Source organism: Pseudophryne corroboree, chromosome 10 (assembly GCF_028390025.1).
Source record: "Pseudophryne corroboree isolate aPseCor3 chromosome 10, aPseCor3.hap2, whole genome shotgun sequence".
Classification (NCBI taxonomy): domain Eukaryota; kingdom Metazoa; phylum Chordata; class Amphibia; order Anura; family Myobatrachidae; genus Pseudophryne; species Pseudophryne corroboree.
This window is the reverse complement of record NC_086453.1, coordinates 52,699,334-52,716,609: the sequence shown is the minus strand read 5'-3', so window position 1 is coordinate 52,716,609 and position 17,276 is coordinate 52,699,334. Positions and strand designations below refer to the sequence as shown.

Below are 17,276 nucleotides of genomic sequence, written 5' to 3'. Positions count from 1 at the left end.
TGTAGAAGGTCCTCGCGAAGAGGAAGAGGCCTCAGATCCTTCTTGGCCAGTCCGGAGCAATGAGGATCGCCTGAACTCTTGCTCTTTTTATTAGTTTGAGAATCCTTGGGATGAGTGGAAGTGGAGGGAACACATACACTGACTGGATCACCCACGGAGTTACCAGGGTGTCCACCGCCGCTGCCTGTGGGTCCCTGGACTTGGAACAGTACCTTTGAAGCTTCTTGTTGAGGCGAGAGGCCATCAGGTCTATCTGAGGTACCCCCCATCGGCTTGTTACCTCTGCGAACACCTCCAGGTGGGGGCCCCATTCTCCTGGATGGAGATTGTGTCTGCTGAGGAAGTCCGCTTCCCAGTTGTCCACTCCCGGAATGAAGATCGCCGACAGCGCCACCATGTGTCTTTCTGCCCAGAGGAGGATTCTTGTTACCTCTGACATTGCTCTGCTCTTCGTTCCGCCCTGCCTGTTTATGTAGGACACTGCCGTGACATTGTCCGACTGAACCTGAATGGCTTGATCTCGCAGAAGATGTGCCGCTTGTAGAAGGGCGTTGTATATGGCCCTTAGTTCCAGAATGTTTATTGGAAGGATGGATTCCAGACTTGACCACTTTCCTTGGACGTTTTCCCCTTGGGTGACTGCTCCCCAACCTCTGAGACTAGCATCCGTGATTAGAAGGATCCAATTCTGAATCCCGAACCTGCGGCCCTCTAGAAGGTGAGAAGTTTGCAGCCACCAGAGCAGTGACATTCTGGCTTTCGGCGACAGGTGTATCCGCTGGTGCATGTGAAGATGTGATCCCGACCATCTGTCCAGGAGATCCAGCTGGAAGAACCTTGCATGGAATCTTCCGTACTGCAGAGCCTCGTAGGAGGCTACCATCTTTCCCAGAAGGCAAATGCACTGATGAACCGATACCCGGGCTGGCTTCAGGACATCCTGGACCATTGATTGGATCACCAATGCTTTATCCACCGGTAGAAACACGCTCTGCACTTCCGTGTCGAGTATCATCCCCAGGAAGGGCAGTCTCTTTGTCGACTACAAATGTGACTTTGGAAGGTTCAGGATCCACCCATGATCCTAGAGTAGTTGAGTTGAGAGAGCAATACTCTGCAACAGCCTCTCCCTGGAAGATGCCTTTATCACTAGATCATCCAGATATGGAATTATGTTCACACCCTGCATGCGGAGGAGGAGCATCATCTCTGCCATGACCTTGGTGAACACACTCGGTGCTGTGGAGATACCAAATGGGATTGTCTGGAACTGATAGTGACAGTCCTGCAGCGCAAATCTTAGATAAGCCTGGAGAGGCGGTCAGATGGGAATGTGAAGGTAAGCATTCTTGATATCCAGAGATTCTAGGAATTCCCCCTCCTCCAGACCCGAGATCACCGCTCTCAGAGACTCCATCTTGAATTTGAATACCCGCAAGTAAGGGTTCAATGACTTTAGGTTCAATATTGGTCTTACCGAACCGTCTGGTTTCGGTACCACAAACCGGTTTGAGTAATAACCCTTGTTTTTTAGGTGAGGTGGAACTGGAACAATGAAATTTGTTTGCAGCAATTTTTGAATGGCTTCCTGTAGGATAGCACTTTTTGTCAGCAAAGCTGGTAAGCCTGATTTGAAGAACCTGTGAGGTGGAAGTTCCAGAAACTCCAGTCTGTAGTCCTGGGCAACAATATCTTTTACCCAGGGGTCTAGGCATGATGTCACCCAGACGTGACTGAAATTTTTTAGTCTCGCCCCCACCTGCCCGATCTCCAGGCTGGGAGGTCCACCGTCATGCTGAAGATTTTGAGGAAGCAGAACCTGGTTTCTGTTCCTGGGAACCTGTTGGTGCAGGTTTTCTGGATTTTCCCTGACCTCCTCTAAATAAGGTGGGGGGGCCTTTGGATCTTTTAACTTTTGCGGTCCGAAAGGACTGCAGTGTAGACATAGGATAAGATTTCCTAGCTTGTGCAGCTGCAGAGGGAAGAAAGGTTGACTTACCAGCAGTTGCCGTGGATATCCATGCATCCAGTGCGTCCCCAAACAGGGCCTGACCTGTGAAGGGTAGGTTCTCCACGCTTTTCTTGGATTCTGCATCCGCAGTCCATTGGCATAGCCAGAGTCCTCTGCATGCCAAGACTGCCATGGATGTAGCCCTTGCATTAAGCATGCCAATGTCCTTCATGGCCTCCACCATGAAACCTGCAGAATTCTGTATGAGACATAAAAACAAGTCAATGTCACTTCTATCCATAGTATCTAAGTCCTCCAGTAATGTGCCTGACCACTTTACTATGGCTCTAGAAATCCACGCACAAGCAATAGTGGGTCTCAGAGCCACACCTGTAGCAGAGTATAGTGATTTAAGCGTAGTCTCAATCTTGCGGTCAGCCGGCTCTTTTAAAGAGGTTGAGCCAGGGACAGGTAAAACAACCTTTCTTGACAACCTAGATAGAGAAGCGTCCACTATAGGTGGGTTTTCCTACATCTTTCTATCCTCTTCAGGGAAAGGGAAAGCAATGAGAATTCTTTTAGGATCTGGAATTTTTTCTCTGGGTTTCCCCAGGATTTTTCAAACAAGGAGTTTAACTCCTTAGAAGCAGGGAAGGTAAGGGAGGATTTCTTATTTACGGTAAAATAAGTTTCCTCTTCCTGCTCAGGTATCTTCTCAGTAATATGCAAAACATCCCTAATAGCTTCAGTAGTTGCACCCCTTTAGCAAGGGATGCATCTCCCCCCTGCATATCCCCATCACCGTTCCCTGTATCAGAGTCGGTATCAGTGTCAGCTTGCATTATCTGGGCAAGTGTACGTTTTTGTGGGTATGTAGGTGGGTTTTTAGACAAAATAGTGGGGGCTGAATATATCATATCCTCCACAGATTTTTTCAAAAACTGCGTTTCCTTCTCAGTATGTGACATCCTAGTTGAAACTTGGGATATTATTCCCCTTAAAGAATCCACCCGTGGGGGTTCGAATCCAGAAGGCTGAGAAAGTATATTGCAGTCTTGAGTACATGGAATAGACTCCTCAGGAGAAGATAAGCACTCTGCAGCAAAGGACACAGAGTCCTTAGACATGGTAATGTCGGATATGCACACTCACACACACACACACACACACAGGAAAATGTCAGACACAGTTTCCCCCAGAGTACCTTCAGAGAGTCACAGAGTATGAGGAACCAGCCACACCACGCCCTATCAGGTTGTTATTATGACAACAGTCCGGCGCTGACTAACTATCCTGAACCGGATAGTTAGTAGTAGTATTATTATACTGCCCCCCTAATCTATAACCTTCTGGTACCGCAGAGGTGCTGGAGTTAAGTGGAGGGACAGCGCTTCCCTGTCAGCGTCTGGTGTGGAGATCTGCAGGGAGAAAATGGCGCTGGTGAGCTGCTGGATCTGCTCTGAGCGGAAGCCCCGCCCCCTGCCATGGCGCGCGGCTTCCCGCACTTTGTTATTTATACTGGCCTGAGGTATTAGTGCTAACAGTGGGATTAGCCCCTGTTAGCTGTGTGACCAGTGTAGGGTTTATTATTCGCGCTGGCTCAGGACGCCCCTCAATAGCACCTTCCTGGAGCGCAGCCTGTCAGAGCTGCGCTCCCACCCTTGTGCCGCCATACCCGCCGACGACCCGCTAACCAGGACGACGGTGCTGTACTCACCACTCTTCTATCTTCTGGCTCTGGTAGGGGGTGGCAGCCATGCTGTGGGAGTGAGCGGTCGCCTCGTGGGCTTGCGGTCAGTTCCCTCAGCAGCTCAGTGTCCTGTCAACGGAGTAGAGAACCATAAACTCTCTATTAAGTTGGTTCCTACTCCCCCCTAAGTCCCACGAAGCAGGGAGACTGTTGCCAGCAGCCTCCCTGTAAAATAACAAACTCTAGAAAACAATAAAACTAAGAAAACTCCTAGGAGCTCCCTTAGCTGTGACCGGATCCTTCGGGTACATTTTCTAAACTGAGTCTGGTAGGAGGGGCATAGAGGGAGGAGCCAGCCCACACTATTAAACTCTTAAAGTGCCCATGGCTCCTAGTGGACCCGTCTATACCCCATGGTACTAAATGGAACCTCAGCATCCTCTAGGACGTAAGAGAAAATATATTGCTATAGATTGTTTGAGGGAGGGGTCCCCAAACCGATATCTTGAATAGGGCCCCATGAGGTCTAAATCCGGCTTTACTTACAGCCACTGTACAAACCGTAACTGATAAAGCTGCAGACTGCAGGAAAAATGAATGGAGGGACCCTTCTCACCGATTCATAGTATTAAACGGTAGGAGGTGTGCATATACCCCTTCCCCCCCCCCCCCCCCCCCCCCCCTTGTTATGGAAGATGTATATGCAGTTAATCCTGAGTCTTTTGACCTGGGCCAGTATTAGCTACAGTATTGAACAATTGTATTTGCACCTTATAGGGACAATACTTGTCTACATGTATTGTTTATGATAGTTGAAAGTTTAAAGTCCCCAGGTAGCACCATATACATCCATATATCTATACTTCTGGGGTGGGAGCGCACCTCACAATCCAATACTGTAGCTGCTCTTGTACATGGTCCACAGCGCTGCGGCTGGGTGCTGGCATCCTCCACCTGGCATCTCCCATGTTCACATCGCTGCCTCCCTCTCCCCTCCCGCATCTCAGAGAGATGAGGCTGGCGGAACCTGCCATAATGTATAAAAGTGAGCTCTGCCTGGTGTAATGTGTAAAAGGGGGCTCTGTCTAGCGTAATGTGTGACAGGGGCTCTACCTGGCGTAATATGTGTAAGTGGCGCTACTGTGCAGCGTAATATGAATTGGTATTATTTTGTGGCCATGCCCCTTCCCCATGAAGCCACGCCCCTATATTTTTGGCACGCACATAAGGCGCGCACTGGCCCTATTTTACATATAGGGGGGGCGCCGATGCTGTTTCTTGCACACATCTCTAATATGTCTAGTTACAGCACTGCAGTGACAAACTTAGAGTACTGTACTATATAACAAAATGTACCACACGCAGTGACACATACACATGGTACTGTTCTATGTAACACAGTGCACCACACACACACACACACACACACACACACACACACACACACCACTGTACTATATAGCATAATGTACCACACACAGTGACATATAAATACAGCACTGTACTTGTACTACATAACACAATGCACCATACACAGTGACATATACACACAGCACTGTATTTGTACTACATAACACAATGCACCACACACAGGTGGTCATTCCGAGTTGTTCGCTAGCTGCATTCGTTCGCTGTGCAGTGATGAGGCAATAAAACGGCACTTCTGCGCATGCGTATGTGGCGCAATGCGCAACGTACTATTACAACGACCGATGTAGTTTCACACATGGTCTAGCGAAGCTTTTCAGTCGCACTGCTGGCCGCAGAGTAATTGACATGAAGTTGGCGTTTCTGGGTGTCAACTGACCGTTTTCAGGGAGTGTTCAGAAAAACGCAGGCGTGCCAGGAAAAACGCAGGCGTGGCTGGGCAAATGCAGGGCGTGTTTGTGACGTCAAAACAGGAACTAAACAGTCTGAAGTGATCGCAAGCGCTGAGTAGGTTTAGAGCTACTCAGAAACTGCACAACAAAAACTTTGTAGCCGCTCTGCGATCCTTTCGTTTGCACTTCTGCTAAGCTAAAATACACTCCCAGTGGGAGTCGGCATAACGTTTGCACGGCTGCTAAAAACTGCTAGCGAGCGAACAACTCGGAATGGCCACCACAGTGACATATACACACAGTACTGTACTATATAACACAATGTACCATACACAGTGACATATATACACACAAGACTGTTCTATATAACACAGTGTACCACATTCAAACACACACAGTGACATACACACACAGCATTGTACTATGGGGGTAATTCCAAGTTGATCGCAGCAGGATTTTTGATAGCAATTGGGCAAAACCATGTGCACTGCAGGGGAGGCAGATAGAACATGTGCAGAAAGAGTTAGATTTGGGTGGGTTATTTTATTTCTGTGCAGGCTAAATACTGGCTGCTTTATTTTTACACTGCAAATTAGATTTCAGATTGAACACACCCCACCCAAATCTAACTCTCTCTGCACATGTTATATCTGCCTCCCCTGCAGTGCACATGGTTTTGCCCAATTGCTAACAAAAATCCTGCTGCGATCAACTTGGATTTACCCCCTATAAGAAGAGCGAGTGCAAATAGCGCAAGCGTTTGAAAACTTCAAGGCCGTAGGATTGCATGGGCCTTGCACAATTAGCAGGTTAACAAACCGTTAAAGAGGTCTGGGGGGTTGGATGTTAATTAGAATAATGGGAGTGTTAGGGAGGAGCTAGCAGACATTTTGAGTAGAGACAAGTTTTCATCTGCCTCTTTCTGTCCAGAATTTTCCCTGAGAAGGATGTGATCCTGTGAGTAACCCCCTTTTATTTTACAATCCTCTTCTTGCTCTTCAATCCTTCTTTCACTCTTCCTCTCTATCCCTGACCTACTTATTCTTTCTTAATAAACTTCTGTCCTTTCTTTTTCTATTTTCTCCTCGTTATTTGTGCATTGTAATGGCCGCTTGCCAACACAGACGGGCGCTCTCCCCTGCCTGCTACCTGGTTGCTCGGTTGGGGGCAGCTTTAGCGCTCCCGCTCGATGACGACACTGGTCCTCCAGCCCTCCTGTGTTGCCTGCTGCCGTGGGTGCGCTCGCAGGTGCTTCCCCTGGCGGTTTCGCGGCTACTTCCACCGGGGGACCCGCGACGTGCTCGGGTGGCCTCCGGCGAGTCCCGGCTCCCCCCAGCACTTCTCCCGCCTTGGTCCCCGCCGCCGCACGTGGTGTGCCTGTCGGGCCTGCGGCGGGGCTTCGTAACACAGTGACATACACACACAGCACTGTACTATATAACACAATGCACCACACACATTGACATATACACACAAGACTGTTCTATATAACACAGTGTACAACACACCGTGACATATATACACAGTACTGTACTATATAAAACAATTTACCACACACACAGTGACATATAATAGGATTTTAATTACCTACCGGTAAATCCTTTTCTCGTAGTCCATAGGGGATACTGGGAATCCATTTAGTACCATGGGGTATAGACGGGTCCACTAGGAGTCTTGGGCACTTTAAGAATTTTTGATAGTGTGCGCTGGCTCCTCCCTCTATGCCCCTCCTACCAGACTCAGTCTAGGAAACTGTGCCCGAGGAGATGGACATACTTTGAGAGGATAGATAAGAAAAGTGGTGAGATTACGAACCAGCACACACAGAACAGTAGGAAAGCCATGCTAACCAAACTTGAAACATGAACAGCAACAGCTGAACTAACCAGAATAGTTAACTAAGTAACTGTGCAGGAAGAACGAAGCATCGGGCGGTCGCCCAGTATCCTCTATGGACTACGAGAAAAGGACTTACCGGTAGGTAATTAAAATCCTATTTTCTCTTACGTCTTTGGGGATACTAGGAATCCATTTAGTACTATGGGGAAGTACCAAAGCTCCCAAACCGGGTGGGAGAGTGCTGAGGTTCCTGCAAAACTGACTGACCAAACTGAAGGTCCTCAGAGGCCAAAGTATCGAACTTGTAAAACTTTGCAAACGTATTCGACCAAGTAGCTGCTCGGCAGAGCTTTAAAGCCGAGACCCCCCGGGCAGCCGCCCAAGAAGAACCCACCGACCTAGTACAGTGGGCCTGTACAGATTTTGGAACAGGCACTCCTGCCGTGGAATAAGAATGCTGAATAGTGAGCCTGATGCAGCGTGCTATCGACTGCTTTGAAGCAGGACACCCGATTTTATTGGGATCATAGAGAACGAACAGCAAACTGGATTTCCTGTGACGAGCTGTCCTCTTTACATACACCTTCAAAGCCCTCACAACATCCAAAGACTTTGAAGTAGTAGAGGTGTCCGTAACAGCTGGAACCACAATAGGTTGGTTGATGTGAAACGCGGACACCACCTTAGGAAGAAATTGCTGACGAGTTCTGAGTTCAGCTTTGTCCTCATGGAAAATTAAGTAAGGGCTCTTGGTAGACAACGCCTCTAGCTCCGACACACGTCTTGCTGAAGCCAAGGGCAACAGTGTGACGGTCTTCCACGTAAGGTACTTTACGTCAACCTCCTGTAACGGTTCAAACCAGTGCGATTGGAGGAACTGCAGTACCAAATTGAGATCCCAAGGTGCCGTGGGAGGTACAAAGGGTGGATGGATGTGCAGAACACCTTTCAAGAACGTCTGGACCTCAGGGAGAGAAGCCAATTGTTTCTGAAATAAGGCCGAAATCTGGACTTTAATGTAGCCTAAGCGTAGGCCCACATCCACTCCTGGCTGCAGAAAAACCAGGAGACGTCCCAGATGAAATTACACCGCAGAATGTTGTCTGCTCTCACACCAAGAGACATACTTCTTCCATATACGGTGGTAATGTTTAGACATTACCCCCTTCCTGGCTTGGATCATAGTCGGGATGACCTTGTCAGGAATCCCTCTCCTGGCTAGAATCAGCCGTTCAACTTCCATGCCGTTAAACATAGCTGCGGTAAGTCTTGATAGACGAACGGGCCCTGTTGCAGAAAATCCTCGTGAAGAGGTAGAGGCCACGGATCTTCGATTAGCATCTCGAGAAGATTCGTGTACCAGGCCCTTCAAGGCCAGTCCGGAGCAATGAGGATTGCTTGAACCTTTTCTCTTTTTATTCTCTTTAGACTTCTTGGGATCAGAGGAAGTGGAGGAAACACGTACACCAGCTGGTAGACCCACGGAGTTGTCAGAGCGTCTACCACCACTGCTTGTGGGTCCCTCGACCTGTAACAGTACCGCTTGAGCTTCTTGTTAAGACGAGAGGCCATCATGTCGATCTGTGGACATCCCCACCGATGTGTCAACCAGTGGAACACCGGGTGGAGGCCCCACTCCCCCCGGGTGCAGGTCGTGTCTGCTGAGGAAGTCTGCTTCCCAGTTGTCTACTCCTGTAATGAAGACCGCCGACAACGCCACGGCATGTTTTCCCACCCAGAGGAGAATTCTTGACACCTCTGACATTGCTGCTCTTCTTTTCGTTCCGTCCTGTCGGTTTATGTACGTTACTGCTGTTACATTGTCCGACTGGACCTGAATGGCCTGATTCCGAAGTAGAGATGAGGCCTGCAGAAGGGTGTTGTAGACTGCCCTGACTTCCAGGATGTTTATTGGAAGGACGACTTCCCGACTTGACCATCTTCCTTAAAACTGCACTCCCTGGGTGACTGCTCTGCAACCTCGGAGGCTTGCGTCTGTGGTTAGCAGAATCCAATTCTGAATCCCGAACCTCCGACCCTCGACTAGGTGAGACGTCTGTAGCCACCACAGAAGGGAGATTCTGGCTGTTGGCGACAGACAGATCCTCTGGTGCATGTGAAGGTGCGATCCGGACCATTTGTACAGATTTGAACAGATCCAGCTGGAAGGGCCTTGCATGAAACCTTCCGTACTGAAGCACCTCGTAAAAGGCCACCATTTTCCCCAGAAGGCAAATGCACAGATGCACCGAGATCCGGGTTGGCTTCAGGACTGGATTACCATAGCCTTCTCCAAGGGAAGAAACACTCTCTGAGACTCTGTGTCCAGTATCATTCCCAGGAAAGGAAGCCTCTTCGTCGGTTCCAGGTGAGATTTTGGTAAGTTCAGAATCGACCCATGATCCAGGAGTAGTCTGGTTGAGAGGCCAATGGTGTCCCTGGATGGTGCTTTTATCAGAAGATCGTCCAGGTACGGAATTATGTTCACTCCCTGTTTGCGGAGTAGGAACATCATCTCTGTCATCACCTTGGTGAACACTTTCGGTGCCGTGAAGAGACCAAATGGCAGGGCCTGGAACTGGTAGTGGCAGTCCTGCAGTGCAAACCGTAGATAAACCTGATGAGGCGGTCAGATCGGAATGTGAAGGTACGCATCCTTGATATCCAGAGACACTAGGAATTCCCCTCCTCCAGACCTGAGATCACCACTCTCAGAGACTACATCTTGAATTTGAACACTCGTAAGTACAGATTCAAAGACTTGAGGTTCAAAATTGGTCTTATCGAACCGTCCAGTTTCGGTACTACAAACAAGTTTGAATAATATCCCTTGTTGTGCACATGAGGTGGAACTGGAACAATTACCTGAGTCTGTACCAGTTTTTGAATGGCGTCCTGTAAGGTTATACTTGCCTCCTGTGAAACTGGTTAAGTCTGATTTGAAGAATCTGTGAGGTGGAAGCTCCTGAAACTCCAGTCTGAAGCCCTGGGAAATAATATCTATGACCCAGGGATCCTGGCAAGAACCTGTCCAGATGTGACTGAAAAATTTTAGTTGGGCTCCCACCTGCCAGTCTTCCAGGCATCGCGGTCCACCGTCATGCTGAAGGCTTTGGGGAAGCACAGCTTGAGCTCTGTTCCTGTGAACCAGCAGTTGCTGGTTTGCGTGGTTTACCTCTAGCGCCTCTGGTGGCTGTAGAAGAACCTCTGGTTTTGCCCTTAAAACTTGGCAGACCGAAAGGACTGTAGATTAGGTCCTGAGCAGGCCTTCCTGGCTGGGGGAGCTGCAGAAGGAAGATACGTGGACTTACCCGCAGTAGCTTTGGAGATCGATTTGTCTAGTTAATCTCCAAATAAGGCCTCTCCTGTGAAGTGTACGCCTTCCACACCTTTCCTGAAGTCCGCGTCAGCAGTCCACTGGTGTAGCCATAAGCCTCTGCGTGCTGACACTGCCATAGCAGTGGTGCGTGCATTAAGTAAGCCTATTTCTTTTATGGCTTCTACCAGCAGCTGTATACAAAGATTTGAGTGTAGTCTCAATTCTACGATCAGCCGGTTCTTTTAGGGAGGCTGCACCCAGGACAGGCAATACAGTTTTCCGTGACAGCCTGGATACTGATGCATCCACTATCAGTGGATTTTTCCATTTTTTCCTATCCTCAGGAGGAAAAGGAAAAGATGATATCAACCTTTTATGGATTTGAAATTTCCTATCAGGATTAACCCACGGTTCTTCAAACAAGGTATTTAGTTCCTTTGACACAGGAAAAGTGGCTGAGGATTTCTTTTTTATATTAAAATAAGTTTCCTCAGTCTTCTCTGTCACCTTATCAGAGTTATGCAGAACTTCTCTGATAGCTTCTATGAGAGCCTCTATTCCCTGTGACAGAGTAGCCTCTCCCACCTCTGAGTCCACCTCCCTCTCCTCCATGTCTAACCCTTCATCATCAGAGTCTGACTGCAGGATATGGGCCAAAGGACATTTTTGTGGACAAATGGCAGGGGACTGAGACGCTTGGTTGGGTTCTAAGTCTCTTTTCATAAACTCAGTCATCGATCAGTCTTAAGTATTGCATCTCTTTCTCATTGCGGGACAATTTAGTAGAAATATTGGAGATCATTCCCCTAATGGAGTCCAGCCAAACTGGCTCTGCCCCGCTAGCCTGGGAAGGTACACTGCACTGAGTACACTGTAGTGAACTCCCTGGAGAAGAGAAACCTTACATGAAACACACTCTTTGTCTGACATACTGTGACAGTGACAGCACACACACACACACACGCACACACACACACACACACACACACACACACACACACACACACACACACACACACACACGAACAGGTTAAATGCACAATTAACCCACAAAGAGCCCTTCCAGGGAGACACAGAGATAGTATGGAGCCAGCACACAGCGCCCTTCCTTCTAATGCCAAGCTTAGCATACTAAGTACCCAGATTGGGGACTTAGTACACTAGTAAGTGCTCCCCCCCTGCTAAGACCCCTGGTACCGCTGAGGTAATCTGGAGTCTCTCTGGGGGAGCTGCGTGTCCCTGTCAGTCAGTGTCTGTGTCCACTGCAGGGGGAAAATGGCGCTGGTGAGCTGCTGGATCCGCTCATAGTGAAGCCCCGCCCCTACAATGGCGCGGTCTTTCCTCACTCTTTTATACTGCCTGAGGTAATATTTTGTGCCTAAAATGGAATCAGCCCCTTTTTAAGTCTGTAATACTAGTCTGGGTACTGTGTACACATATAGTGTATAGTGTACTGAGACTCAGTTTGCTCCCTCAGAAGCCGTGGAGACCCAGCCACCCCATGTAGAAGCCGTGCGTCTCCGTACCCTAATGCCGCCATAATGGCCGGCGACCCACTGAGACGCCGGCTTAGTACTCACCACTCTTCTATCTTCTGGCTCTGTTAGGGGTGGCGGCGTGCTGCGGGAATGTACGCTTGCCGAGGTGGGGCGTGCGAATAATAGATCCCTCAGGAGCTAGTGTCCTGTCAGTGGGGAACGGGACCATTAACCCTTCAAGACGTGGGGCCATTCCCCTTCCCCCTCCCCCGCCAGGTCCCACGAAGCAGGCAGGCTGGTGCCATCCGGTCCTGCCTGAAAATAACAGACAGAACAATAAATGCAGAAAACTCTTCAGGAGCTTCCATGTGACGTGACCGGCTCCTCCGGGCACATTTTCTAAACTGAGTCTGGTAGGAGGGGCATAGAGGGAGGAGCCAAATTCTTAATGTGCCCAAGGCTCGTTTGGACCCGTCTATACCCCATGGTACTAAATGAATTCCCAGTATCCCCAAGGATGTAAGAGAAATACTGTTCTATATAACACAGTGTGCCTCCCCCCACACACACACACAGAGCACTGTACTGCTCTTCCTGTCCTGTCCCGGCCCCGCTCCCGCCCCTCAGCTGCACAGTGAATGCTCTGTGTCTGGTTGGTGCTGTCACCACGTGTTGGCCTGAGTGTAGCAGGGAGAGGCTGTGACTAGCTGCAGCAGGGATGGCACAGGCACCAGAGTTGGCTCTCTTCAGTGTTTCTGACAAGCAGGGGCTTGTGGAGTTTGCCCGGCGGTTGAGCGCTCTTGGTCTATCCTTGGTGGCTTCTGGTGGAACTGCAAAATGTCTACGTGATGCCGGGCTCACTGTCAGAGATGTGTCTGAGCTTACCGGCTTTCCAGAGATGCTTGGTGGACGTGTCAAAACCCTTCACCCCGCAGTACATGCAGGTATCCTGGCAAGGAGCACCCCTGAAGACCAAGCAGATCTTACTAGATTAGGTTTCAGCTATGTCAGGGTGGTTGTCTGTAACCTGTATCCTTTTGTGAAGACTGTGTCTGCAGGTGGTGTCACAGTGGAGGAAGCTGTTGAGCAGATCGATATTGGTGGTGTAACACTACTGCGTGCAGCTGCCAAGAACCACGCCCGCGTTACGGTTCTTTGTGACCCCAGTGATTACAACAGTATTGCAGATGACATGGAAAAATCTGAACAGAAGGACACTACCCTGGAGAGACGCTGCCAGCTGGCCCTGAAGGCATTTACGCACACTGCACAATACGATGACGCCATATCGGATTACTTCCGCAAGCAGTATAGTAAAGGGGTATCCCAGCTGCCGCTACGATATGGAATCAATCCTCACCAGATACCTGCTCAGATCTTTACTCGTGGAGCACATCTTCCACTTACCGTGCTGAATGGATCTCCTGGGTTTATTAACCTATGTGATGCTTTGAACGCCTGGCAGCTGGTGAAAGAGCTGAAAAAGGCGCTAGGACTCCCCGCAGCCACTTCATTCAAGCACGTTAGCCCAGCAGGTGCCGCTGTGGGTGTTCCACTGTCTGAGGAAGAGGCTCAGGTCTGCATGGTGCAGGACCTGTACACAACACTCACCCCATTGGCCACTGCTTACGCCAGAGCTAGAGGTTCTGACAGAATGTCCTCGTTCGGTGAATTTATTGCCATTTCTGATGTGTGTGATGTTCCCACTGCAAAAATAATATCTCTGGAGGTGTCTGATGGAATTGTGGCTCCGGGATATGAGGAAGAGGCTCTTAAAATCCTGTCCAAAAAAAAGAATGGGGGCTATTGTGTCTTGCAGATGGACCCAACTTACGAGCCAGAAGGCAGTGAGATTCGGAGCCTTTTTGGCCTACACCTGGAGCAGAAGAGAAATGATGCCGTTATAGATGGCTCGCTTTTCAGCAATGTGGTGACTGCAAAGAAAGAGCTCCCGGAGTCTGCTGTCAGAGACTTGATTGTAGCCACCATTGCACTGAAATATACCCAGTCTAACTCTGTGTGCTATGCCAAGGATGGACAGGTGGTAGGAATCGGTGCCGGGCAGCAGTCCCGCATACACTGCACTCGTCTGGCCGGCGATAAAGCTGATAATTGGTGGCTGCGGCACCACCCACGGGTTCTCTGCATGAAGTTTAAGGCAGGCGTGAAGAGAGCGGAGATCTCCAATGCCATTGATCAGTATGTGATCGGTACATTAGAAAAGGAGGAGCTAGAACAATGGAAGGCCCTTTTTGAGCAGCCTCCAGAACTTCTGTCCTGTGAAGAGAAGCAAAGCTGGATTTCTACTCTTAGTGGGGTCTCTCTGAGCTCTGATGCCTTCTTCCCGTTCCGGGATAATGTGGAACGGGCGCGTAAGAGTGGGGTTCAGTTCATCGCTGCTCCCTCAGGTTCCACAGCTGACAAAGTAGTCACTGAGGCATGCGACGAGCTGGGCATTGTGTTGTCACACACCAACTTGCGTCTCTTCCACCACTAATGCTCTAAAATCCTGTTGTCTACTCAAACTTTTGTGCTGTTACAATAAAACCTTTTGATGCATCAAAAAAAAAAAAAGAGCACTGTACTATATAATATAACATAATGTACTGAACACACAGTGACATATACACATGGTACTGTACTATATAACACAATGTACCACACACACACACACACACACACACACACACACACACACACAGTGACATACGCACACAGCACTGTATTATATAACATAATGTACCACACAACAGTGACATATATACACAGTAATGTACAAGTAACATAATGTACCACACAGTGACATATACACATGGTACTGTACTATATAACACAATGTACCACACATTGACATATACACACGGTACTGTACTATATAACACAATGTACCACACACACACACACACACACACACACACACACACACACACACACACACACACACACACACACACACACACAGTGACATACACACGCAGCACTGTGTTATATATCATAATATACCACACAACAGTAACATATATACACCAGTGGCGGATCCAGGGGGGGGGGGCACTCGGGCCCGTGCCCCCCCTGTCATTTGTGGCCCCATCCATCCCCCCCCCCCCCCGATTGTGTCACTGAGACACGCTGCCGCTCAGTCCGGCGGCAGCGTGTCTCAGCTGTCAGGAGAAGAGCGCGGCTATCTGGCGGCGTGTTGCGGACTTCAAACCAGCCGCCGGTTCGTGAGCCAATCAGAGCTCGCGGACCAGCAGCCAATCAGGAGCCGCCTGTCCGTGAGCTCTGATTGGCTCACGAACTGGCGGCTAGTTTGAAGTCCTACACGCCGCCAGACATAGCCGCGCTCTCCTCCTGACACCCTCAGAGGCGGGCAGAGAAGCAGCAGCGGTAAGCAGCTGCAGAACTGCTGTGGGGGCATTTGTATACCTGTTGTGGGGGCATTTGTATACCTGGCACTGTGAGGGCAATTGTATACATGGCACTGTCGGGGCAATTGTTTACCTGGCACTGTGGGGGCAATTGTTTACCTGGCACTGTGGGGGCATTTGTATACCTGACACTGTGGGGGCAATTGTTTACCTGGCACTTTGGGGGCATTTTTGGATCTGGCACTGTAGGGGCATTTTTGGATCTGGCACTATGGGGGCATTTTTTGGATCTGGCACTGTGGGGGCATTTTTGGATCTGGCACTGTGGGGGCATTTTTGGATCTGGCACTGTGGGGTCATTTTTGGATCTGGCACTGTGGGGGCATTTGTGGATCTGGCACTGTGGGGGCAATTGTGGATCTGGCACTGTGGGTGCAATTGTGGATTTGGCACTGCACTATTGGGGGCATATGTCTGTGTATCACGTCTCATTTTAATTGGCCACACTCACTAAATGACTGCAGGCATTACTACAGGCAAAATTACTACTGGGGGCAATACGGGCATTGCATAAGGGGCACCACTACTATGGGGTCTATTAAGGGGCACTACCAGTACAGTGGACATTGCATAATGAGCACTACAACTGTGGGCATTGTATAAGAAGCACCACCTCACATGCACCGAAGCCGCACGCCAGGACCGGCTCGAGGCATGTTCGACTCGAGCGGCCGCGCAGGGCGCCACCCTTAAAGGGCGCCGCCATGTCGGAGCCTGGAGCCGGCCCTGATCTCCCCTGCTGTCCTCCCGGCTCCCGCTGTGTGCGCCGCCGCTGTGTGCGCTGTGCGGCGCCGGCGTCTGATGTCAGACACCGGCGCCGCACAGCGCGCACAGACAGCGGCGCGCACAGCAGCACTCCCCCTTCCTCGGCACAGCAGGTACTGGGGGCATATGTGGCACTGTGGGGGGCATTTATCTGGCACTGTGGGGGGCATTCATTTATCTGGCAATGTGGGGGGCATTCATTTATCTGGCACTGCGGGGGGGACGGACATTTATCTGTGCACTGTGAGGGGGCATTAATGTATCTGGCACTGTGGGGGCATTTCTGGCACTGTGGGGGCATATCTGCGCTGTAGGGGCATTTCTGTATCTGGTACTGTGGGGGCATTTCTGTATCTGGCACTGTGGGGGCATATCGGCACTGTGGGGGCATTTATGTATCTGGCACTGTGGGGGTATATTTGCACTGTGGGGGCACTTATTTATCTGGCACTGTGGGGGCATTTATTTATCTGGCACTGTGGGGGGCATTTATTTATCTGGCACTGTGGGGGGCATTTATTTATCTGGCACTGTGGGGGCATATCTGGCACTGGGGGCATTTAATGTATCTGGCACTGTGGGGGCATATCTGGCACTGGGGGCATTAAGGTATCTCTCACTGTGGGGGCATATCTGGCACTGGGGGCATTAAGGTATCTGGCACTGTGGGGGCATATCTGGCACTGTGGGGGAATATCTGGCACTGGGGGGGCATATCTGGCACTGGGGGCATTAATGTATCTGACACTGTGGGGGGCAATAATGTATCTGGCACTGTGTGGGCACTTATGCATTTGGCACTGGGGGCATTTATGCATCTGGCAATGTGTGGGCATTTATGTATCTGGCACTGGGGGCATTTATGTATCTGGCCCTGTGGGGGCATATCTGGCACTGTGGGGGGCATTTTTATATCTGGCACTGTGGGGACATATCTGGCACTGTGTGGGCATTTTTATATCTGGCACTGTGGGGGCACTTATGTA

General features: G+C 49.8%; 2 protein-coding genes across 6 annotated transcripts in view; one reads left to right on the top strand and one right to left on the bottom strand.

The window, feature by feature from the left end:
- The window catches only part of PRDM9 (PR/SET domain 9), a 384,129-nt gene that overhangs the window by 340,129 nt on the left and 26,724 nt on the right, over nt 1-17,276 (bottom strand). Inside the window, exon 1 of one of the 5 annotated variants that reach the window (XM_063942395.1) lies at nt 15,123-15,201. The exons of the other annotated variants lie outside the window; for them this stretch is intronic. The gene's annotated coding sequence lies outside the window, so the exon portion shown is untranslated. Of the gene's footprint in view, nt 1-15,122; nt 15,202-17,276 lie in introns of those variants that run through there. 5 annotated transcript variants of the gene reach the window in all.
- LOC134965961 (bifunctional purine biosynthesis protein ATIC-like) lies at nt 12,723-14,671 on the top strand. The gene has a single exon (XM_063942391.1). It carries the CDS (start codon nt 12,816-12,818, stop codon nt 14,592-14,594), a length of 1,779 nt encoding a protein of 592 aa, XP_063798461.1. The 5' UTR covers nt 12,723-12,815; the 3' UTR covers nt 14,595-14,671.

What these genes read in the sequence shown, in the direction of transcription:
- LOC134965961 (XM_063942391.1), top strand. Translation starts at nt 12,816, where the DNA reads ATGGCACAGGCACCAGAGTTGGCTCTCTTCAGTGTTTCTGACAAGCAG.